General features: G+C 43.4%; 1 protein-coding gene across 1 annotated transcript; it reads right to left on the minus strand.

The window, feature by feature from the left end:
- Window positions 1–1,570: 1,570 nt before the first annotated feature.
- Window positions 1,571–24,810, minus strand: LOC138982217 (ribose-5-phosphate isomerase-like). Its single transcript, XM_070355445.1, has 8 exons — window positions 24,587–24,810; window positions 10,916–10,976; window positions 10,111–10,169; window positions 9,365–9,424; window positions 7,783–7,916; window positions 7,218–7,359; window positions 6,359–6,458; window positions 1,571–4,057 (listed from the first exon to the last, which is right to left on the minus strand). Exons 1-8 carry the CDS (start codon window positions 24,785–24,787, stop codon window positions 3,960–3,962), a joined length of 855 nt encoding a protein of 284 aa, XP_070211546.1. The 5' UTR covers window positions 24,788–24,810; the 3' UTR covers window positions 1,571–3,959.
- Between the last annotated feature and the right edge of the window lie 718 nt (window positions 24,811–25,528).

Below are 25,528 nucleotides of genomic sequence, written 5' to 3' on the forward strand. Positions count from 1 at the left end.
TATTTATAGAAATGTGGGCAAAAAGCTTACAACGCGAGTAAATGTACAAATTAGCGTGCTGTGTCTTACATTTTGGAACCGTATATGCAACTGTTCCTTCTTAGCTGCCACCATCAGGGTTTATTTAAATAAGCCGGAAAGTAGAGAGTTAGCTGGTAAGGTTGTTTGTGTCTTTTGCACTTTTCATGTGAAAGTGTCAGAAAGGTGTTGGGTCCGTAAGCGAGTGTGAGCATGCGTGTAAGCTATAGGAATTGTCTCGACCCACTGTGCCTCACCTCAGAGCGCTCTTAGTTTTTGTTTTTTAATTTTCTAATTTTTGGTGCGTGTGTATTTTTATTTTTTTATTATTGGGGGGTCACATGTTAAGCTCAGTGCTTAAAGCTGTGGTCTATTTATGACTTTCCGGGGCTACGAGGTTGAAAAATAGGGATACAATTACAATCATGTACAGAATTCTGTACGGCAAACGCAACCCGAAACCCCACCTATACGGCGTGTATGACCTTGAGAGCTTCAGTCAACGCTTGAATTTTGCAGGGATAACATCCGGTTTGCTCTCTCAAGACTGATCATATTTTATCTTCAAGAGAGATCAAGGGGAAAAAATAAACGCCCCGGCGAAGATTCGAACTCTCGACCTCGAGACTTCGTGTCTCATGTCCTAACCACTAGGCTACTGCACCAATTGAGAAAAAGAAGGAAAAACATTGATATAAATTCATGTTATGTTATTCTTGAAGCAGCATGATTTATATCTCTATCCGCCCATTGTTCAGAAGTGAATACATGTATAACTATTTCTTAGATGTCTGTTTTCAACTGCACAGAGCTTTGGAGAGATTCAATTACTGTTCTTGTCATTTTTCTTGCATGTTGTAAATAGAGATATCGCAGCTATTTGCATGGCGCGAATGTCGTGTAGCATGACGGTGTAAACATGTACTGCGATTCCGTAAAACATGTTTGCAAATAAAGGCAAATTTTAATGTAAATGTGTACGTTTTTGCAACGCATGAATGGTAATTCAAGCGTAGAATGATATAAAATTATCTTTTTTTTTATCTTTAACAACACTGGTGAAGTGGCCTAGCGGTTAAGAAAGCGGCCCCGACATTTCGAGGCCCCGAGGCCTTGAGTTCGAATCCCTGCCAAGTCGTTTATTTTTTCTGCTCGATCCTTCTTGACAATTATGCTCAGCTCTGCGAGAGCAAACCGGATGTTACCACTGCAAAATTCAAGCGTTGACTGAAGCTCTCAAGGTCGTACACGCCGTATAGGTGGGGTTTCGGGTAGTGTTTGCTGTACATAAATCTGTACATGATTTTGTCCCTATTTTTCAACCTCGTAGCCCCGGAAAGTCATAAATAGACCACAGCTTTAATAAGCCATGCTAAATTGTATGTTTTATATTAATGACTAGAGGAATACCCGGCACAGTTTTAATACCTCATAGCATTCATTTTTCATTATTTGGACACATGTCTGCTATGCTAGTAAACCGATTCTTGATCATAACCATTTATGTGTTGAACTAATTTAACAATATAAAATAAATAAACAAGACAATTCATTGCCATGTCTGGTTAAATCTTTATTCATATTTGTAGACTCCATTTGTGTGTATGTGCGTATTTGTGTTTTGTTGAGAAAAAATAAATCAAATATGTAAATACATTAAAAAAAAAATCACTGACAGCAGCATCATGATAATGACCCCTATGCCTCAACCCCATTCTACCTACCAAGCCCTCCCCAAAATTGCAGTTACTAATATAGTCATGTCAAGCATCATCATAGTCACAATCATGTATGGGTTTGTTTGTTTTTTACTCATGTATGTCATAATGATATAAGTCAAATATGGATAGCAAACAAGGTTTTAATCATTTCAATGATAATCATGTGAACCTAGGGCATATCGTTTAAAACTGATTAGATGATTTTCTCACTTCACAAGAGAATTCACTTGCTTCTGTAAAGGGTACAAAACATTCGTGAAGCATAGCGCAGATTTGACTTGTTGCCCCATGGTCTTTAGCTTAAGAAGTTGATGAACAATTTTAAGGGAAGGGAACTTTTTTGCACAGGAGAGATCAGACGCTCAGCTATGCTCTTTCCTCGATTGACGGTTTTTGGAAATTTCTTTCTTTATTTGGTGTTTAACGTCGTTTTCAACCACGAAGGTTATATCGCGACGGGGAAAGGGGGAGATGGGATAGAGCCACTTGTCAATTGTTTCTTGTTCACAAAAGCACTAATAAAAAAATTGCTCCAGGGGCTTGCAACGTAGTACAATATATTACCTTACTGGGAGAATGCAAGTTTCCAGTACAAAGGACTTAACATTTCTTACATACTGCTTGACTAAAATCTTTACAAACATTGACTATATTCTATACAAGAAACACTTAACAAGGGTAAAAGGTGAAACAGAATCCGTTAGTCGCCTCTTACGACATGCTGGGGAGCATCGGGTAAATTCTTCCCCCTAACCCGCGGGGGGTATTTTTGGAAATAACTCCGTCGGGTTTGTATGGGTTGTGAAAGAGTGAATACCCTTGATTTTCCTCTGACAAATAACTTCACACATGCTCCTGTCGGTCCCCGTGTTTCCGACACACCTCTCGCTGGTGATTGGTACCTCCAATGTTTGTCCAAAAAAGCAAGGGCATTCACTCTTTCACAACCCATACAAACCTGATAGTTATTTTCTGAATTCGTCTTTTTTGCCGAGAGTCAAAATTGCATGATGTATGCTCGATGTTTTATCAATCCTGAAAACTAAATACTTTGTCAATGTCATTAGCATTGTATGACAAAAAAAAATAAAAAATCTCACAAACAAAACGAATCCAGAATTGCGTGCAATGATTATTATGAATTGAGAAGTTCCTGCTTCATCACCAATTGCATATTTTACATGTACCATAGACAATAAACAGACTTCAGTTATATAAAACAAAGATATCATGAACACAGAGATATAAACTATATGTATCAACATCAAGTACATTTCCAATAAAATTCACCAAAATATTCAAAGTTTAGAAAAACAAAGGGTAAATGTAACAAAACAAATCTCAATCTCAAGGCCTTCCATCTGATAAATAAATTATCTCATTCATTTCACAATGGATTTGTGCAGAAGCAAGCACCCGATTTCACACATAACAAATGCATACAGTTATTCAGTATAGAAAGTTGCTGTTCGAGAAATAGTGGTGAAGAATGTCTGAGAGAAGTAGACAAATGTACTCTAAAACAGAGAACAAATACATGCACAGTATAGCAAGGTACTGAAACTCCTTTAGAGCAAAACTCAAATTACTGCCAATGTGTAATAATCTTTAATGAATTTAAGAATTTGTGCATGCTCACTTAATTTGTATCTTCCTAAAATATGAACACATTTAGCAAAATTCTCAAAAACATCACTCTCACACTTTCTGAATTCTCCATTTAGACAAAGACACTTTAATTAGAAACTGGAGATTTACAAGAAATAACAAACCTCCCTGATCCTAGGGCTAGATTTGAACTTGGTAGATAGTTAGCACGTGAACTGAGTGACACTTCTTTGCATATTTTGTTTCCCTCGTTACCACAAAACAAAAAGCCTCACAAAAATACAGTGAGTTTGAATCAAAAGCGTCATGATGGTTCACTAAAAACAACTGAATGCATACTAAACAGTCAAACTCACTGTATCAATCATTTATCAACAGTACATAACGACTTGTGATTCAGAGTGACAATCAAAAACCCAAATCAACAAAAAAGAATATTATTTCACTGAGACATAAGCATTTGTTGACTTTAGGGAAAATACATTTACCACCGAAACTCAATCCACACCTCTGTAAATCATTACACTGAAAATAATACCATGTCAGTTCAAAGGATTAAACAAAAATGGAGTTGTTGAGATGGCTTCATTTCTTCTCGGTATGCCAGCTAACCTACGTGTTACGGGGCACACGCACTGTGACGTTCCCCTCAGGCGTTCCAAAGTACGCTTTTTGTGCCATCTTTAGGAACAGGCCCGTCTCCAGTACACCTGAAAAGAAAAAAAAAACACACACAATTATCAACAGAGGCAAAGCTGTTTCTTTTTGATAGTGGAACAACCCTTTTAAGACATACAACCCCACCATAAAGACCATCCCCTCCTCATCGTGGTATGGTGGTGAAACCAAGCTATGCCGTCGGAAGAAAATCACTGAAATTTCACTGTCCCTAAAACGTGGGGGTGTTTTTCATTGTGAGAAGTATACCGGTAGGGTTCTCCCATGGCGGACGGGTTGGTTAGTGGCTAACGGGGCTCTGGTAAAGACGGAGATGTGCTGGATAGTACCGGTGTGACGGCACAGAGGCCCAAGGACACAAGCGGTCATCTCAGCAACCTCCAAACGGGCAGACTGGACTCGACAACCATGGTAGGTAACCAGTCTAGGAGAAGGAAAACTCCGAAATAAAACCACGGGCAGACCAAGCTCAACAGCCCAGGAAGGCAATTGGTCTAAGGGAGGGACCCCTGATCAACGTCCATGGCCGAAGCCGGAGATGCGGGACCCCCTGGGTGCCAAAAAGCGCTGCATCACACAAATCACAAAACTAGTGAACGACGAAGAAGAAGAAGAAGAAGACATACAACCTCCTTCCCATACCCCCCCCCCCCCCCTCCCCCCCCCTCCCCCTTTTCAAGACCTTGCTTTTTCAGATTTTCTGTTCTTTCTTTCTTTATTTGGTGTTTAACGTCGTTTTCAACCACGAAGGTTATATCGCGACGGGGAAAGGGGGGAGATGGGATAGAGCCACTTGTCAATTGTTTCTTGTTCACAAAAGCACTAATCAAAAATTTGCTCCAGGAGCTTGCAACGTAGTACAATATATTACCTTACTGGGAGAATGCAAGTTTCCAGTACAAAGGACTTAACATTTCTTACATACTGCTTGACTAAAATCTTTACAAAATTGACTATATTCTATACAAGAAACACTTAACAAGGGTAAAAGGAGAAACAGAATCCGTTAGTCGCCTCTTACGACATGCTGGGGAGCATCGGGTAAATTCTTCCCCCTAACCCGCGGAGGGAGATTTTCTGTTAAAAATATCTGTAAATTGATCTCCATTTTAAGACTCCCTCCCTTTTTTTTCGGAAGGTCTTCACCTCATTGTACCCAAAATTCAGTGGCATTGCAAGGGGTTAATGTGGAATGAATACAACTAGTGCATGTACTAATAAATAAACACATGAAGAACATTTAAAGTACCTATAGTCTGAATTTGCCTCAGTTTTTCTTTTGACAGGGGAGAGGGGTGGGTATTGTCTTTTTCCCCACTCATAGCCCCCACCTCCCTTCCACAAGACAGTTCAGCATGGAACGTAATACAGTGGAACCCCTGTTTAAGACCCTCAATAATAAGACTCCCTGTATTATAAGAACGGGGCGGGGATGTAGCTCAGTCGGTAGCGCGCTGGATTTGTATCCAGTTGGCCGCTGTCAGCGTGAGTTCGTCCCCACGTTCGGCGAGAGATTTATTTCTCAGAGTCAACTTTGTGTGCAGACTCTCCTCGGTGTCCGAACACCCCCGTGTGTACACGCAAGCACAAGACCAAGTGCGCACGAAAAAGATCCTGTAATCCATGTCAGAGTTCGGTGGGTTATAGAAACACGAAAATACCCAGCATGCTTCCTCCGAAAACGGCGTATGGCTGCCTAAATGGCGGGGTAAAAAACGGTCATACACGTAAAATTCCACTCGTGCAAAAAACACGAGTGTACGAGGGAGTTTCAGCCCACGAACGCAGAAGAAGAAGAAGAAGAAGTATTATAAGAACTCATTTTCTTGAACATTTGCTTCATATTGTCACTAAATTTACCTCCATCTTGAGACTCCCTCCCTCTCTGTTAAGACCTAAACTTCTCAGATTTTAGGAGGTTGCTGAACAGAGGTTCCAACGTATATAATGTTAGTAAGCTGTTGATGTATATCACTGCCATTTCTTTTTTCTTCCTTTTGATTATTTTGTTCTCCTTTTTTCTCCTTTCATGAAAGCATAGTGCAACTGGTTCAGATTTTCTTTTAACAAACACTTTAGAATTATTGTCCGGGTGGTTAAAACATGACACCATTTCATGATTTGGCGTAGCTCGTCTCGGCAAAAAAAGAAGTTGGATGATGATGCAACATCCGTTTTGCTTGTCCCGAAAACCTATATAAATGTGACTTTGTACGCAAATGGATCGAAATTTGATTGATCAAACAGCTTTTCCCCGTTAAGGTGAGCTGCTGAACCAGGTCATAGCTAAATTTAAACAAAGACTTAAATTGTATTAAAAAAGCTAATTCTACCTGGAATACACTGAAGTTTACGGTCGACTTCCAGCCAGTCTGGTGTGCCGTCAAAACACCAGTCTATGAGAAAGTTGCCATTGTCTGTCACGATTGGGCCCTGGAAGAAATAACAAAACACAAAACATTAAGCAACAGTATAGTCATAATACATTAAATAGCAGACTAAACTGGATTTTGTCGATAAAAGGTTGCATCTACTGTAAGCAAACTCTGACTGCTACTAATGTCATGAAATATTTGCTACCCTTCATTGGCTCATAACCTTAATGCTTATCAAACTGCTCGAATTACGGCTTCATGGATAGCTATGCACAACGAAGATGATATACAATCAGTTGCTACATTAGAAGAAACAGAAGCAATCAGACCTGGGAACCCCTGTTTTGCACTTGGAGCATTCTCAAAGAAACTTGGTCTTATTTTCAGAAAAATTAGTGTACTCCACACAGCATTCGAACATCCAAAATACTGCATCGGCTCCATCGACCGTACTGTTCGTATTTTACACTAAGCATACAATCAAGCATACAAAATACAGCAAAATCTTATGGGTTCCCAGGTCTGAGCAATGTGATACTGTTATATTATATTAGTAGAATCAGTCAGTTAATTTTCCTTCTATTCAGTGATTAGTAAAAGAATCATCCCTTCCATACTCACAAACATATAAACTATAGTGAAACTCCTTTTTAAAGACCCCAAATTTAAGACTTCCGTATTATGACCTTCCTTTTCCAGATTCTCTGTTCATAACTTCTGTAAACTGACCTCCTTCTTAGGACCCGATTCTCTTTTTTTTCTTTTCTTTTTTTGTAGGTCTTGCACAAGGGTTCCACATTAAAAGCTTTCAACTTACAGCTTTTTTGTGAGCCATGCGTAACTCCACAACCCCACCAAGATGTTTTTGGATTTTGAGCTGCACAGGTCTGTAGGCCATTGGCACCACTTCTATTGGCACCCCTTTCTTCCAGTAGGTACCCAGAGCATCTGTGATTTTCCTAGAAAAATAAAATAGAACAATGTCAGATAAACCTACAGCTCTGAGGAGATCCTTCCAGAATGATTGAGTGTAAAGCATTAACTGCGACTAATGCATGCATGAGTAGACAATGTTTCAGTTAAAACCAGTCAAGACACCGGCCCGTCAAAACAAATGTGTGTGGTACTCTTGCAGCACAAGTGCAATGATGAAGTTGAAAACTTGAGCACATGTATTGCTGAAATGCAGAATGAACAAATACGTGATGTGCATACATCCATTAATGGCCAGGAACATTTAATGGATGCCGGCCATTAATGTACTGGGAACACGCCCCTCATGGTTTAACCGTGAGGGTGTTAAAAAAATGTATCAGATCACCTCTTAATGGCTGGCACACACACTCTTTCTTCTTGTAAAAAAAATTACAATCAACACTAACCTGTCATCTGCCATGACGAAGAACTCCTTTGCACATGACGCGATGATCTTCTCCTGTGTCAGACATCCCCCACCACCCTTGATGAGATTGAGATCAGCGTCCACTTCGTCGGCACCATCGAGTGCAACGTCAACCTGCAAACAAACATCACACACACAGTGTCAAGGCTAATTATAGTAGAACAAACCCATCCTTAAAATATCAGCAAGGTTGGTCTCAAACATGACGATCTTAATGGAGGTAAATTTACAACGGATATGAACTGAAAATCTGGAAAAGCAAGGTCAAGGGGCAAGGACTTAAATTGGGGCATCTTGCATTAAACTATTTTTTTAAAGTGTGTTTTGCAAGCTGATGTACATATTAATATCAGAAAAACATGACAAGAACACATTTTATTTGATATACATTCATTGTACCACTGGACTGCCCATTTTCCCAAAATGAAGCGAATCAGAAAACCAACCATTAAGTGCTTTTGTGAATCAACGTACAGTAAATTCCCTTGAAAGACATGCATGACGACCATGGTAATATTCCTAAACAGAGTTTGAAACCTCAACACAAGCTGACCTCCTGCACAACTTAGATATTTTCTGGGGCATTTTCAGCTGTAAAGCCACTTTCTGTAAAGAGCAGATGTAAACTGGATATGTGGTTTTGAGTTGTAAATATCAGTGGCATGCCACAGAAAGAATTACGTGAACAGCAACAACAAAAATCAGGGACACGATTATTTTTTTTAAGATATATGGCAAGGTGAAGGTGGCTTCCTTGAGCACTAAGCTATTAATAGCTTAAACTTTCAAGGGGTGCGAGACGCTTGTTGGTTTAAGAGAGCTGTTTGCGATAAGGTCTGACTGCTTTTATTGACTGGCATGCTCTTACCAATCTTTTGAGTTCACATAGCAGAATATTATAGGGCCATTCATTTAACCCAAACTTACTCCTGTTAGGTTGGCTCTGCCTCCAAAAGTAGTTGTGAGAGTTTTGTGCGCTTGATTACATATATATTACAAACGACAGTCCCAGCAAATGTACCTGCATACTTAGTTTCCATTCTCTACATGAGAGAAACATTTAGAGTGAGTAAGTATGTGTGATGAGGTGGGGGGGGGGGGGGGGGGGACCTTGCTTCATGAATGCAAAAATGCACAAAACAAACACCTCTCTCACACTGGCACACCCAGGCCTGCATACCACTGCAAACCAAGTTAACTTGCTAAGGCCAAAAAAAAAATTTGTCTGTTTCTGGTAACATGGCTAAAAAAAATAGGGTCGGTAGGTCAGGATTTTTTTTTTTTTTACCCCAAATGTAGACCAATAAAACTAACTTTAAAAATCGCGCAAAGAGACTGGATTCACTTTACATAGAGACAAGACACTCACCACATTTACAAATCGTCAGCGGACTTTCGTTTTCACACGTTTTTGTTGTTCATTTTCTCACCCTGTCCTTTACCACCAAAAAAAAAAAAGAAAATTTTTGAGTTTGGAAAAAAAAAGTTTAGGGTCGGCGCCCAAATTTAGGGTCGGTCGGGTGACCAGAAACAGACAATTTTTGTTTGTTGGCCTAACCCACCTCTGGGTATTGTTCCAGTGTACCAAGTGGAAGTTTGTTTTCAATAATCAGCTGACGAGCCTGCAAACACAAATTAATCAGTCTTCATTTCAAATTAACAAGCATGAATGTCAAGATTTAACCCTGTCTGTTTGACATCAGTCAAAAATAATGAATTTCAGTCTCCATTTCAAGCAAACAATTCTCCCCATTTAAATATATTGTATCTAACAGTCTACATAAAACAACTAACAAGCAGGTCATGACTTTAGGAATTGGTTTCTATTTCTCTGAGAATGTACCGGAAAGGTGTCACATTGCACACTCCACAAGGCAGACCTTGTCTGACAAATAAGCTGAGCTTAACAAAGAACCTCCACAAGGCAGACCTTGTCTGACAAATAAGCTGAGCTTAACAAAGAAGACCTTGTCTGACAAATAAGCTGAGCTTAACAAAGAACCTCCACAAGGCAGACCTTGTCTGACAAATAAGCTGAGCTTAACAAAGAAGACCTTGTCTGACAAATAAGCTGAGCTTAACAAAGAAGACCTTGTCTGACAAATAAGCTGAGCTTAACAAAGAACATCCACAAGGCAGACCTTGTGACTTTGTCTGACCAATAAGCTGAGCTTGAGAACCTCCACAAGGCAGACCTTGTCTGACAAATAAGCTGAGCTTAACAAAGAACCTGGCTGAAATTAATCTGAACGAAATGATTGAAAGGGAGACATTTGAAGCAGTAAGGCTGCAAAACATGTCTACATACCTGGAATGATGTTGGAATGCAAACAATGTTGTTTAGGCTTCGTGCCTCAACTAGCTCCACTGCAACAAACAAGTTGATTTACACTGTTTTGGTTATAACAAATGTTCCATAAGAATGACAAAATTCAACATGTTACAGCCTGACACCCACACATGAACACACTTGCACTCTTTCTTTATTCATTTGGTGTTTAACGTCGTTTTCAACCACGAAGGTTATATCGCGACGGGGGAAGGGGGAAGATGGGATAGAGCCACTTGTCAATTGTTTCTTGTTCACAAAAGCACTAGTCAAAAATTTGCTCCAGGGGCTTGCAACGAAGTACAATATATTACCTTACTGGGAGAATGCAAGTTTCCAGTACAAAGGACTTAACATTTCTTAAATACTGCTCGACTAAAATCTTTACAAAAATTGACTATATTCTATACAAGAAACACTTAACAAGGGTAAAAGGAGAAACAGAATCCGTTAGTCGCCTCTTACGACATGCTGGGGAGCATCGGGCAAATTCTTTCTCGTCCCAACCAATATGGGACTCCCCCTAACCCGCGGGGGGGTCACTTGCACTCTCCAACACAGAAAATGGGACTTCATAAGCACCATATATATATATAGAGCAAAGTTTGGCAAAATCATCATGCCTGGATTATCAAAAGACTGGTATATAATATATATACATTTTGAAATGAAAATGATCATTAAAAAAAAGAATATTCTATATATCATCTATATATATATATATATATATATATATCTTCTCTTGTGTGAGAAATGTATTCATATAAACCTTTCAATATCTTACCCATTCGTTCCACAGCAGAGATGATGGTGGTCCCACTACCAATACCAACAACTTGGTTACTCTGCAACAACAGAAGGTTGTGGTAATACAGATTTAAGTTTGGGAACATGATTGATCGGCTAAAAGTATTCCTGATTTTCTTTATTCGAAAATTTTATTAGTAAATTTTCATTTGATTAATATACTTACCCGAATCACATAAAGCATTGATGCAGTCTGAGATGCTAAGGTCTGAAAAGGCTACCCGTCTTAAACAATTTTAAAGGGAAGCAACCCAACCACAAAAAGTGTAAACGTAGCCATGGTAATGACCATATACCCGGGGAGTTACCTCCCATTGGTGTATGCTACGTCACTACCGCTACTCAACACGTGGTAAACATCATACGGCTTTAAAGAACACTAAAAAACCATAAGCGGGGTTGGCGGGAGGGAATTCACTATGTGATTCGGGTAAGTATATCAATCAAATGAAAATTTACTAATAAAATTTTCGATTAAATTACATATTCTTACTCAGAATCACATAAAGCAGATAGCTTCAACAAGGCGGTGGGAAAGAAAATCTAACTCACTCTCAAATCCTTGCCAGGAACTGGCCCCCTGCAACCAAGGCAGGGAGAGCTCTAAAACCATCCTGCCGAACAGCAGCAATGCCTCTGAGGTAGTAGTTTATGAAAACGTCATCAGAGCGCCAATACGCCGTGCGCAGCACCTCCTCCAGTCTCCTCGACCGTAACACGGCCAAAGAGGAGGCCCAAGCCCTGGTTTCGTGGGCTCGGGCAGAGCCAAGGGAAAAAACAGGCTGCGTCCCCCCCTTGTCCAAACAGCTCCACTTGTAAGCTTGTCGAATGAGAGCAGACACCCACCGAGCCATAGTCGCCTTAGCAATGTCTTTTTGTCTCACCGTGTTACGGGAGATAAATAAGAGCTTTTGAAATTTTGATCTAAGAGGCTGTGAACGGGCAAGGTAGATATCAAGGGCTTGGACAGGACAATTAACTGAATCCGGATCTCCAGGAGCCAGGATGTTGGTTAACGGTTTAATACGAACCAGCGGGGATGCTTGATCCGGAGCCTGGTTCTTCGCCAGAAAATCTGGAAGAAAACTCAAGGAAACTGAGCCATCAGGCTCGTGAGAGATGTCCTCCGGATTTCCGGAGAGGGCATGTATCTCACTGCCTCTGCGAGCAGACGCTAACAGCAAGAGAAACACCGCTTTGCGTGTCAAGTTGGGAAAACTAGCATCTTGCAAAGGCTCGAAATCTGACGAACGCAGAAATTCGAGAACCAGGAAGAGGTCCCATTTTGGCATAGGAGAGCGAGACCTAATGCCCTTAATAAGGCCTGAAATGACGCCACTGACATCAATGGAACGTCCTATCTGCCATAAGGTCACAGAGATAGCAGATCTCCTCACCCTCAGAGAGGAAGCAGAAGCTCCCTGAGAAGACAGGTAGGAAAGATGGTTTGCAAAATGCATAGAGCGTGGAGCCAACGCGTTCAAACCATGGGCCTGACACCAGGTTGCCCAGGCCTTCCAATGTGATGCATACACCGACAAAGTGAGAGCGTTGCACCAAGTCAAGTGTCTGTTCTGACGCACCAGAACGCCTCAGCGAGGACCGTACAACCTCCACACGTGAAGTTTCAGCAGCTGGGGCTCTTCGTGTGGAATGCCGGTACGAGGCTGCACCAGTTCCCCTCTCACGAGTGAGAGAGGAATGGGAGGGCCGTGAGCGAGTCTCAGTAGGTCCGCAAACCATGCCTGAGAGGGCAAAAGGGGGGCGACCAGCAGCAGTGATGGCCCCTCCAGGTCCGCCTTCCGGATCACTCGGCCGAGTAATTGGAAGGGAGGAAAGGCGTAAGCCTGCAGCCCCGTCCAGGGAATGTCCAATGCATTCGTCTGCCAAGACTCCGGATCCGGGAATGGCGAGACGAAGATCGGAAGCCTCTTTGAAAATCTGGTGGCAAAGAGGTCCACCAGAGGCTTCGGCACGAGGGCCCAAAGACAAAGCAGTGCCCTGTGAGTGATCGTCCACTCTGATTGAAGCACTCTGTGTTCAAGCTCCCCGGAAGGTACCTGGCTGTGAGAGTGATCTGGTGTTGCCAGCACCAAACCAGAATCTCGCAGGTCCTGCTCGGGAGAGACGGGGACCGAGACCCTCCCTGCTTGTTCAAGTAAGCTGCCACAGTCGTGTTGTCTGTGAAAAGACGAACATGCTTGGCCTGAAGGGAGGGCCGAAACTCGGCCAGAGCCAGAGCCACAGCCTCTAGCTCCAGCAAGTTGATATGCCACAGGCTCTGCTCAGCCGACCACAGACCCGACCCTGTCTGTCGGTCTGTGTGTGCCCCCCACCCCAGCAAAGACGCATCTGTGAAGAGGTCCATGTCTGGGGGAGACAAGGCGATTGGCACACCCCTGCAGACCCAGTCCGTGTCCAACCACGGAAGGGTCGCTGACTGGAACCATCCCTGGAGAGGGACGAGGGCGTTCCAGTTCACACAGGGAGAGTCCACGTACGGTTTCAGCGCAAACTGAAAAGGCCGCTTGTGAACTCTGCCCAGGGGAACCAAGAGAGCCATAGACTCCATCTGCCCCAAGATGGAGGCCAACTTCCGGAGGGAAGCCCGCAGGAGAGGCAAAGTGGAGCGAATGAGAGCTTGGAGCTTGTCCACCCGCCTCTGGGAGGGTTGGACAGTCCAAGAAACCGTGCTGAAAGACATCCCTAGGTACGTGAATGTCTGAGACGGAATCAACTCCGACTTTGATGGGTTGATCGAGAAGCCCAACAGATTGGCCTCTCGAATAACCGACTGGGTATGAAGCAAGCAACCTGTCTGGCTTTGGTTCAGAATGAGCCAATCGTCCAGATACGCCCGCAGTCGAATACCCTGCGACCTCACCAGTGCGCATAACTGTCTCACCACCACGGTAAAAGCCCACGGTGCTAGAGACAGCTCGAAAGGCAGAGCACGGAACTGGTAGATCTGATCGCCCCACCGGAAACGAAGCTATTTCCCGTCGGGCGGATGCATAAGGATGTTTATTTTCGCGCTTTTTGAGGCCTTGGGAACGGCGAAAAGCCGCCCGTAGAACCCGAGGGAGCTGTGGTCTAAGACTCGCTCCACCGCGCTCTTCTGCACCAGAGAGGCAATTTCCGCCATAAGAACGGACCTTGCCACCTGCGAGGAGGGGAGCTTGAAGACCGGCGGACGCCGGGACAGAGGTGCCTTCTCTTCCCGCCAAAGCAGGCGAAAGCCCGATCTCACAACGCCCACAATCCATTGGCTGTGTACAGAGACCAACCAATGAGAAAGTGCCCGGGGAGGGGCCCCCGCGCCATCACCAGAGTGGAGGGCGGAGGGGGGAGTGAGACCGGGAGCACTTCATTGGAGGTGGGGCTTGCTGCTAGAGCTGCCCCGCCCCCTGCCCGACGCTGATCTTTTTCTTGAACCTCGAGAAGAAGACCGCGACTGCCTCTTGTCGGCCGGCTTGGGAGGGCCAGAGGCCTGAGCTGGCTTGGGCTGAGAGGGCTTGGACTGCTTCAAGCCCTGTAGAGAAAAGTCAGAGAACTGCTGATCTCTGTTTGACTGGATCTCTGTTCTTCTGGCATCGAAGACCAGATGGCCGAACAGAGATCCCTCTACGACGGGCGAAGCTCTCAGAGTGTCGCGCGTAGACTGCTCAGTAAACTGAGAGTGCGCGAGGAACAAGTCCCTCCGACACATGACGGTATAAGCGTAATGCAGGGAGGACAAGCGCATCTGTTCCTCATTCACCCTAGCCAGGGCGGAGAGGAGCGTGGAAACGTCATCAGCATCCTGATCCGCACTAAGTATGAAAGGATCCAGTGACTCAGTGAGAGAACGGGAGAAAGTTCTGATGATCGTCTCCAAGATGGAGGCAAGTTCCAAGAGTTGACGACCAATATCCTCAGAAGAGACCAGGGTATGGTCTGGTAACACAATACCCGAGTCCTTCTTGAAAGGCTTTGCAAGCAGAGGAAGCATTTCCTGTGTCACCGACAACGGTGCACGCGGAAGCGCAAAGGAAGTCAACAAGTTCCGGCCAGGCTTCGGCAAAGTAAACTACTTGTGACAAGAAGGAACGAAGGTAGAAGCCTGTGTCGCCGAAGCCAGCCAAGGCTGGGCCTGTTCCGGAACTGGACCGTGAGGAACAAGAAACGGAACAGGAACATTGGGGCAACCACTTCCGGCAGGGGATGGTCGAGCCAACACCTGCGAAAGCTGGTACGCCACCGAAGGAGACTCCGTGAAACGGAAGCGGGAATCACCCTCCTTCACGTAACGGAAATCCGCCATCGCCGACGGAGCGGCGGAAACGGAAGCGCCCGAAGCCGATGCCCCCTCCGGGAAATATCTGGAAGTCACCTCCGCCGCAGCTTCAAGGGCAACCCGAAGCTGTGACAGAAATCCAGAGCGTGATTGTTCACTGACTACAGACTGTGTGTCGGAATAGTCAAGTGAAGCACACGGACCGAAGTCCCCAGAACTGGTGAACGAGAAAGCCGGAAACCGGAAACCCATCGACCGGAAACCATCCTGACTCATCCCCTGACTGGCAGGAAGGAAAGAGTAAGAGGAGGGAACATCCGGAGCCATCGGAACTGAATAGGCTGTCGACACAACACCGGGAGGGTGAAGTAAAGACTGCCCCGGCCGGGGCAAAAAGCCTGAATGCCCATAGGGCGGACGCTGTTCCTCACTCACTGATATCTGATTAGGAGCGACAGGAGGAGAAACAGCGTATCCGGACGAAGCCAGAAAAGCAACGGTGCACAATGCGGAAGCGAAGGTTGCGTTGACTGGGGCCGGAAGCCCGGATGCCCGAAGGCCAGTCCACGGTCAACTCCAGTCATGACCTCTGCGTGTACACGAGATGGAGGACCTTCGCTTCCAGGAAAACCCGGAAGCGCGACAACCGAAAACGGAAGCCGCCCTAGCTCCGTAACACCCGTGCACGCGATGTGAATTGGGGGAGTCGGAACAGAAGTTTGCCGGTTGTGATCCTGCACCAAAGAACTGTGTCCCAAAAGGGAGCGTCCGGTGGCCTCACGAGGGCCGGTGGACCAGTTCGACTTACCGCCCATGCCCCCAAAAGAGGCAGAAGACGAAGCGGAAGGACGCACATCCCAGGAAACCGTCGTCGCCGGAAACGTCAAGGACGCCAAAGAGCGAGCGTCACCCACCACCGGCGGAAGAACAACACTGGTAGAGGGCGTGGAACGCTTCAATTCTTCCCACACCATGCTGCGAATTTCTGGAACTAAAGAACTAAGCAGCGTTGACACGAGAGCAGCTTGCCCCGATGCCGAAACGGCGGGAGAGCAAGCAGGAGAAGACAAAGTGTTTGGCTGCCCCCCCAACCACAAGGACATCTGGGGCAGAAATAGGTACGGACATAACTGTGTTACGTGATTCGTCCGAAACTACAACCAATACAGGCGGTTTGGAAGATGAAGTCGAAGATTTAGGTTTAATCCTACCCTTGACATCGGCCTTGCCACGTTTTCTGTCGCCGTCAGCCGTGCTGACCACTAAAAAATGGCAGCCAAACACCACGTTACTGAGAAAATTACAAGTCCTAAAAAGGACGAAAATTCATCAACAACAAACAAAATTCCTGTCAAAAATAATGACAAGTCGCGTAAGGCAAAATTACTACATTTAGTCAAGCTGTGGAACTCACAGAATGAAACTGAACGCACTGCATTTTTTCACAATGACCGCAGTCCACCGCTTGTGCAAAACGGAGTGAAACTGACGACCTGTTCAGCGCGGTAGTGGTTTCGCTGTGCTGCATAGCACGCTTTTCTGTACAGCAGTCCCTGCAATGTACGGCCCCCGGCGTGAGCGGACACCTGACATGTACGGACACATTTGCTCGGCACGGAGTGTTTTCCTTCTATATTTGCCCCCCCTTAAACGGACACCTGCAAAACGTGGACACGGACACTCATTTTCGGTCCCAACAGCAGGTCATACCTCCAATGTACGGACAGACCATCGTCAAATTTTCACCACAACAAAATCGATAACAGAGCAGTCCGGCTCTTGGTGCAAAGATCACAGCCGCAATGGCGTGACGACAGTCACTGGTAACTTGAGTGCACCTGTACCCATCAGGAGGGGGGGGTAGTTTTGGTCAGGAGTGGAGTACATGCGAAGATGCCAACATGAAACTGCACTGTGCTCTTTATTCTTGTCTGTTGGACGTAAACAACAGAAACCACAGTCGATGAAGGTCCTGAGCGAAAGAGAGTGAAAAACCGGCCACAGTTCTCAGCATCGTGTGTCTGTGTGTAACCTCTTTCATTGACAAGATACTCTTGTTTCCCCTCAGCCTTGACCAGTGAGTCGGTTGCCTAATCCATGAATCTGTGAACCCTTCAGTTGTCTTGCTGTGTCAAAAGTTACGACACAGTCAACTGGTTTTGCTCTGAGTGAACAGTTGGAGCTGACCTCTCTGGCCACAGCCCAACAGTACATGGCTGGAGGGAGTGAGAGAGAGAGGGGGGGGGGCGGTGGAGGGGTAGCTGGCTAAACTCTGTGGGGTGTCCGGTGTCACTGCATGTCAGCAGGAAGAGCATTGGAGAGAAATAGAGAGGTGTACTCTTCCACACAATTTCCAAGCATCAGTTGTCACGGCTTGGGGTAGGCATTAGTGAGGGAGAGTGGGAGCTGTGTTATGTACAGTGTATTTCCGACTGAAGAGTGAAAAGTCACTGCCATGCCACATGATCGGCATGCAGTCAATAAAGCCAGACAAGATGAAAATAAATTACATGATTATGACATGCAGCTCTATCTGCTGCTATTTATTCAAACTGGGTTTCAAGCTTATTCTTGCAAAGCATCTGCACACGCTCCTCTGTGCTGTGTTTGTGTGGCTGCTTTCGTATGTCAGTGCATGGTGAGTGTGTTCACTGCCTTGAGCATTTATTTTATCTCTTCTTTTCAACACTTTTCATACAAATCATTTTTACAGAACGTTTAAAGAAGTATTAGGAGTTTATTGTTCAGTAGCCACAAGAAGTGATTAGCATCTATAGACTCAATCCTGTTGTTTGTGTGTCTCTGTGTGAGTGTATGGGGGAGGGGGTGGTGTGGTCACCCCTCCCGTGACCGGACACCTGCAATGTACGGACAGTTTTGCTATGGCCCAAGGGTGTCCGTTCATGAGAGGGACTGCTGTACCTCTCTTCACTATAACTTCCTGAGCGTGTTTTTAATCCAAACTATCTATATCTATATCATATCGATATGTTTTTGGAATCAGGAACCGACAAGGAATAAGATGAAATTGTTTTTAAATCGATTTTGGAAATTTAATTTTGATCATAATTTTTATATTTTTAATTTTCAGAGCTTGTTTTTAATCCAAATATAACATATTTATATGTTTTTGGAATCAGGAAATGATGTAGAATAAGATTAACGTAAATTTGGATCGTTTTATATAAAAAAAATTAATTACAATTTTCAGATTTTTAATGACCAAAGTCATTAATCAATTTTTAAGCGACCAAGCTGAAATGCAATACCAAAGTCCGGCCTTCGTTGAAGATTGCTTCATAAAAAGTTCAATCAATTTGATTGAAAAATGAGGGTGTGACAGTGCCGATTCAACTTTTACAAAAAGCCGGATATGACGTCATCAAAGGTATTTATCGAAAAAAAGAAAAAAACGTCCGAGGATATCATTCCCAGGAACTCTCATGTAAAATTTCATAAAGATCGGTCCAGTAGTTTGGTCTGAATCGCTCTACACACACACACGCACAGACAGACAGACAGACAGACACACACGCACAGACACCATGACCCTCGTCTCGATTCCCCCTCTATGTTAAAACATTTAGTCAAGTTCATTTAGTCAAAACTTGACTAAATGTAAAAAGGAACTAGCTCACCCACTACGAAGCAGCAGGTAAGAAAGACGGGTAGGTGGCCGGTGGGTGTCAAGCAAACACCAAACAGAAACGCCACACGAGAGCCAAAAAATCCACGACCTCCTCTCAGAGTCTGAAAAAGTCGTAAGATGTTGCCACGTGTTGAGTAGCGGTAGTGACGTAGCATACACCAATGGGAGGTAACTCCCCGGGTATATGGTCATTACCATGGCTACGTTTACACTTTTTGTGGTTGGGTTGCTTCCCTTTAAAATTGTTTGACTTTTTCAGACCTTAGCATCTCAGACTGCGTCAATGCTTTATGTGATTTGGAGTAAGAATATGTAATTTAATTCCTTTTCACACTTAGTCAAATTTTGACTAAATGTTTTAACATAGACTGGGAATCGAGACGAGGGTCGTGGTGTATGTGTAGATCAATTCCGAGGAAACCACTGGGCCGATCTTCCTGAAACTTTACATAAAAGTTCTGCCAGATGATATCCCCAGACAGTTTTTCCTTTTTTCGATAAATGTCTTTGATGACGTCATCTCCGGCTTTTAGGGGAAGTTGAGGCTGCACTGTCACGTCCTTATTTTTTTATCGTTGGGGATGTTGGGGGATGGGAGAGCGAGGGCAGGGCTTTCAATGAGGAAGGAAGTTGGAGGGGCGAGAATGTAGGGAGGGGCGGGAATGTAGTTAAAATATATTTGTTAAATTATAGGATGAGGGCCCACACTTTATTCCTTTTTCTTCTACCCTGTGTGTGGCATGTCTCCAGCTACATCCCCCCTCTCTCTCTCTCTTTTTCTCGATCTCTCTCTCTCACTGCTTATTCTATCACCCTTGTTAAACAAAGAATTGTCATTGTCAATTGTCTCTCTGCCTGTCTGTCTGTCTTCCTGTTTGTCTCTGAGTATATGTGCACACATTTCTTGCTAACATATTCAGTCTTAAATTCTTATTATTCAAACAAAGCATGCATGCAAATGATGCATGGCTGATATCTATATATACAACTTGTGTGTGTGTGTGTGTCTGTGTGTTCGCGATGCACGCCCAAGGTTCTCGATGGATCTGTTTCAAATTTGGTGGCCATATTCAGGTACTCCCCGGACACAACCTGGTCGATGAGATATTTCAACACGTGCTCTCAGCGCGCAGCGCTGAACCGATTTTGGTTTTTCTGTTCATCTTCCCAGATCCATTCCCACTAACTCTTCCTTATCTTCTCCAGTGTTTTGCGTTTATCTCCCTTCCTTTGAGTGGCATCAATCCATATTCCCGTTTCTATTTTTAGAAGGTCACTGTCGACAACGCTCAATCCACATTCCCGTTATACTATTTTTAGAAGGTCACTGTCCCGGCAAAGCCGGGTATTACTCTTCCTTATCTTCTCCAGTGTTTTGCGCGTTTATCTCCCTTCCTTCGTGCGGTGCGCCGGCAAAGCCGGGTCCCCGGCACAGCCGGGTATTCGGCTCGACTTCTTCGCGGCGAAGCCGTACCTGGCGAAGCGGGTATTCATCTAGTTCTTCAATATATGGGCAGACCTGTGCACATTCAAAACGCTCATCAGTAGTAATCAAACCAAATTCCAGTAGTTTTTAAAATGTTTCAGTAGTAAGCTGTAACAACAGTTCAAGACATAATTCTGCTCACAAAGCACACAAACTGAAACACTATGACGCAGTAGAATGGGAATTACTATTTATTAACAAGCCAAGGTGAAACATCAACACTGTTGTAACATTTGTTCTGAAAATGTCTTTGGTCTCGTCATTTGGACGCTGGACAAACTAAGTCTAAGAACAAAGACTCAATGCTGAGAACACGCGCGCTTCTGGTAAATCGGAAAACATCTTTTCAGCGCAACGGTCAACTAATCGGTCAAAACATCTCAAAACAGAAAAAAACGTACCTTTTTTTTTTGGTGAGTAAAACATCGGAATTTCGGAATTTTAAATAAAAATCCGTAGCACCGTATTCTGCATATAACAAGAAGGGCAAAGCCCATACGACTCACATGCTTTACACATTTTTCCTACCAAAATACATGTGACCTTGGGTCAAGGTCATCCAAGGTCATGCAACACAAAGCTGTTAATTCAAGACATAGGAAGTACAATGGTGCTTATTGGCTCTTTCTACCATGAGATATGGTCACTTTTAGTGGTTCACTACCTTATTTTGGTCACATTTCATAAGGGTCAAAGTGACCTTGACCTTGATCATATGTGACCAAATGTGTCTCATGATGAAAGCATAACATGTGCCCCACATAATTTTTAAGTTTGAAACAGTTATCTTCTATAGTTCAGGGTCAAGGTCACTTCAAAATATGTATACAATCCAACTTTGAAGAGCTCCTGTGACCTTGACCTTGAAGCAAGGTAAACCAAACTGGTATCAAAAGATGGGGCTTACTTTGCCCTATATATCATATATAGGTGAGGTATTGAATCTCAAAAACTTCAGAGAAAATGGGAAAAATGTGAAAAATAGCTGTTTTTTAGGCAACATTTATGGCCCCTGCGACCTTGACCTTGAAGCAAGGTCAAGATGCTATGTATGTTTTTTGGGGCCTTGTCATCATACACCATCTTGCCAAATTTGGTACTGATAAACTGAATAGTGTCCAAGAAATATCCAACGTTAAAGTTTTCCGGACGTCCGGACGACTCGGGTGAGTACATAGACTCACTTTTGCTTCGCATGTGAGTCAAAAATCGGAGAAATTACGGAGAAACCGTAGATGTGCACAGGTCTGTATGGGGCAGTTAACTTTCAAGCTGTGTCAGTACTGGTCAATTGACTAATTACTATATGCTAATCAAATCAACCAAACAGTTATAACAACAGCTGGTCTTCAACGGCTCACCTACAACATATAATTTAGTACATGTACAACAGTTTTCATGCCATCATCCACTTAATCATCATGATAAATATCATAATTAAATTTCTTCTCTCTTTCTAACTCCCGCTTCTTTTTTTTCATGAATCTTTGAACATGCATGGATCATATGAAAATGTACATCAAAGCTCTGTGTAGGGCTTTAAAATTGATTAATTGTTGGTTTAATTACTGCTATACTATGCATGTTTGCTTTCACAGAAGTCATGTATTGTATTTTCCTGTTTGGTGATTCAGTCTGATCAGCTTTGTCACATCCAGACTGATTAGTTTTTAATCTAGTCCCAGTGTACAAAACCTATAATATAAAGTTCTGTATATTAATGTTTTTTCTCTGTTACAAGTGTTAGCAATTCTTGCTATAGTTTCAAATGCTTCTTTTTTTCTGCCGTTTATAATGATCGAGCCAGATGAACGTGCAGTGCGTTTGTCCTCATAGCGTATGATCATCCTCATTCACACACACAAAAAGACATCTTTTGCCCTAATTCTGCAAGTTGCAGTCAGTGAACAAACCGAATTTTCTGCTTTTGTTCTCATCACATTAAACAAAAACAAAAATAGGGTCGGTAGGCCGGCTTTTTATCCCAGCGAAGCTGGAGGTATCCCACTAACGCTATACTGTAATCGACTTGAGAAATGTTCATGCCGATAATACATGATAAAGAAGGATTCTTAGTGACCTAACTGAGGCTACAGTTGGGGATGGAAGTTCACGAACAATTGGGAACATACTAACTAAACTACGGTGGGTGCCGACCAATTCTTCGATTTTTGATCTAACGCCACCCAGGGCCGCATTGTTGGGGTAGAATTTCCGAGACTACAGCAATTATGCTCACGAAAGTAGACGTCACGATGTGTTTTACGTCATGCATCATGATGTCATCCCTTCTCTTGGGCTTTTCTCTCGCGCTCGTGGCGTGTGTGTGTTTGGATGTTTAATATAATATTTAATAATAATAATAATTGGACATTTTTAAGTGCCTAACCTATGGCTTTAGGCCCTTTACAAAAGAACATATATACAGAATAGAACAATTAAATGTACAACCTACATAAAACAATCATACGGACACAAAAAATGTGTGTGTGCACAAGTGTGTGTGTGTGTACATGTGTGTGTATGTGCGTGTAAGTGTGTAAGAGAAAGAGAGCGAGAGAGAACAAACTTTGAACTTTGAACTTTATTACAGGAAAGATAGCATTAGGTCCGTAGGACCTTTCTTACAGCTAGTCCTGATCTAAGCAAAATGGTTATAATCGAAATGGGAATACATGGGAACAAACTTTTTATAATGAAACGCAGACAAACGTCAGAGCCAAAACATCCTCCAGAATACAGAATACAGAATACAGAATACAGTATTTATTGAGCCAAGTGACATTAAAAAACATTTAAAGCACAAGGAATTTCGCGTAGTGTTGGTAAAATCACGCACACACACACACCCACACACACACACGCCCACACATACACTGACATACACACCAACACACACACGCCCACACTACAGCAGTCACGATCACACCATCACACGCAGGGCAGACATGAGGTAAAACAAATGACAATCATCTATTAAAAGAAAATGTACAAAGAGTGGTCTAAGATGCTGGTGGAAGGGTCTACACAGAATACAATTTTATAATCTAATGCATAGTTAGAACTAGCCCATCCCCTCCACCCACCCACTCATGAATAACTAAAATAATGCAGCTAAAAAAAAAATAAAATAAAAAAAATCAAAAAAATCACACATCAAAGTCCCAACAGGCAACCAACAACAGCCGCTGTTTCAAAGCTCCTACCTCAAAAACAGATCAATACAGGAACTCGTTCTTTATAAAGACAGTGATCGAGTGGAACAATTTGAGTGAAGCCACCGTCACCTTGACCACGCCCAGCGCCTTCTCATCGGCGTTAGGGGGGCAGAAACCAGTGTGAGAGCCTCAGTAGTTTTTATCCAGTTTTTAACATTGTAACATAGCATTTTTTAACTGTGCTTGGAAAGCCTACATTCTAGGGCAAACGGACTAAAACCGCAAGTACAGCAGCAAGAAGACCAGCTGGAGTTGTACACTATATCCACCTTGTGTACAGTGAACTTTTAAGACTCTTTTAGATGCGCACACCCCAAAAAAAACGTCACGTGATAGTCGTCGTCGGCTTCTGTGGCGCACCCGCCAACCACCAACCCAGGTGGGTTATCCAGATCCAGATCCAGACACGCAATAATAGTAATATAAGAATAAGATCATTCTTATAATAAGATCATCTCTCAAACAAAAGAGAGTGTAGCCTATATCTGAGTGTGTTTGAATATATATTATGTATGTGTGTGTGTGTGTGTGTGTGTGTGTGTTAGGGTATTTGTGTGTGTGTCTATGTGAGTGTGTGCATGAATGGTGTGCGTTTGTGAGAGTGTATGTAGGTATATAAGAGAGAGAGTGAGTATGTGTGTGTGCGTTCCTCTGTGTGTGTGTGTATACATGTAAGGGTGTGTCACTGTGTGGGTCTGTCTATGTGCGTGTGAGTGTGTGCTTTTTGTGCATGGATGTTGTGTGTGTCTGTGTATGTGTGTATGTGAGGGGGAGAGAGAGAGAGAGAAATTAAGAGATTTGTCAATCGCTGGGGGTATGCACTAATGCAGTTTTGGCCTTGCACTTCTACTTAATTTTCTAATTTTTTTATTTTTAGTCTCAGTATGGTTCGCAAAATGTGCCAGAGGGATTTTTCTTGAGAAATAAAAAACAAGTTTTAGGGTCGGCGGGAAAAAATAGGGTCGGTCGGGTTACCTTAACCCAACATATATTTTTGTTTAGCCTTGAAGTATACTTACTCGAATGTGTTCCTCGACAGCTCGTCTGGCTGCCGCTCTTTTCCCCGCCAGTGCAGGGTCGATGATTTTCTCGCCATCTCCGCCTTTTCCCGACATGACAACGTCGTTTTTGCAACACGTCCTGAAATGACGATGCAGTCTCTCAAGCGTCCGCAGTACTGCTACTTGGCGATTGAAAATCAAAGTAAGCTTAGCGCACATGCTTTGCGGATGTGACCTTTCATTATTTGCATATGAGGAGGGTGGGGTCTGACTAATTACTGCGCGACGACGCGCGATCGCGCGCGACCTCAAACGAAAACATTTACATGTAACATTTTTGTTGTTCTAGTATCTTCACAGTATTTTCTCGCGTTATAACACGTTTTTAAGTCATAGAAATGAAAAAAGGGAGTTATGAGGCATTTTCGAAGAGCTAGCTAGCGAAAGTGAAAAGCAACGGATTTCTGTCACATGTCAGACTTGTTTTTAGAACACGTGCGACCTCAAACTAAAGCATTAACATGTAATATATTTGTTGCTCTAGTATCTTCTTAGTATTTTCTCTTGTTGTATCATGTCCGCGAGTAAAAGTCCAGTGAGACCGGCCCTAACACACCTCATCATAACATCATATAACTTAAATGCTTTAGTTTGAGGTCGCGCGTGTTCTACAATTATAAGTACTGTGAAGTTACTAGATCAACAGAAATATGACTGAGGTCGCGCGTGTTCTAAAAACAAATTGGACATGGTCAGATATGACAGAAATCCAGTGCTTTTCACTTTCCCTTCGAAAATGCACTTAAAATTTTAAATCACCAAAATAATACTTAGTTTAAGGTCGGACATAGTCGGACTGACAGGAATCCGGTGCTTTCACTTTCGATAGCCAGCTCTTCGAAAACGCATCACGACTCCCTTGATTCTCATTGCTATGGCTTAAAACTTGGTTCAAAGTGA

Source organism: Littorina saxatilis, linkage group LG12, assembly GCF_037325665.1.
Source record: "Littorina saxatilis isolate snail1 linkage group LG12, US_GU_Lsax_2.0, whole genome shotgun sequence".
Classification (NCBI taxonomy): Eukaryota; Metazoa; Mollusca; class Gastropoda; order Littorinimorpha; family Littorinidae; genus Littorina; species Littorina saxatilis.

Bases quoted from the DNA above. Each gene is read 5' to 3' on its own strand.
- LOC138982217 (XM_070355445.1), bottom strand. From the start codon at position 24,787: ATGTGCGCTAAGCTTACTTTGATTTTCAATCGCCAAGTAGCAGTACTG. The intron at 9,425-10,110 runs GTATGTAGACAT...TTGTGTTTGCAG, and splicing joins GCATTCCAACATCATTCCAG to GCTCGTCAGCTGATTATTGA. The intron at 6,459-7,217 runs GTAAGTTGAAAG...TATTTCTTCCAG, and splicing joins GCATGGCTCACAAAAAAGCT to GGCCCAATCGTGACAGACAA.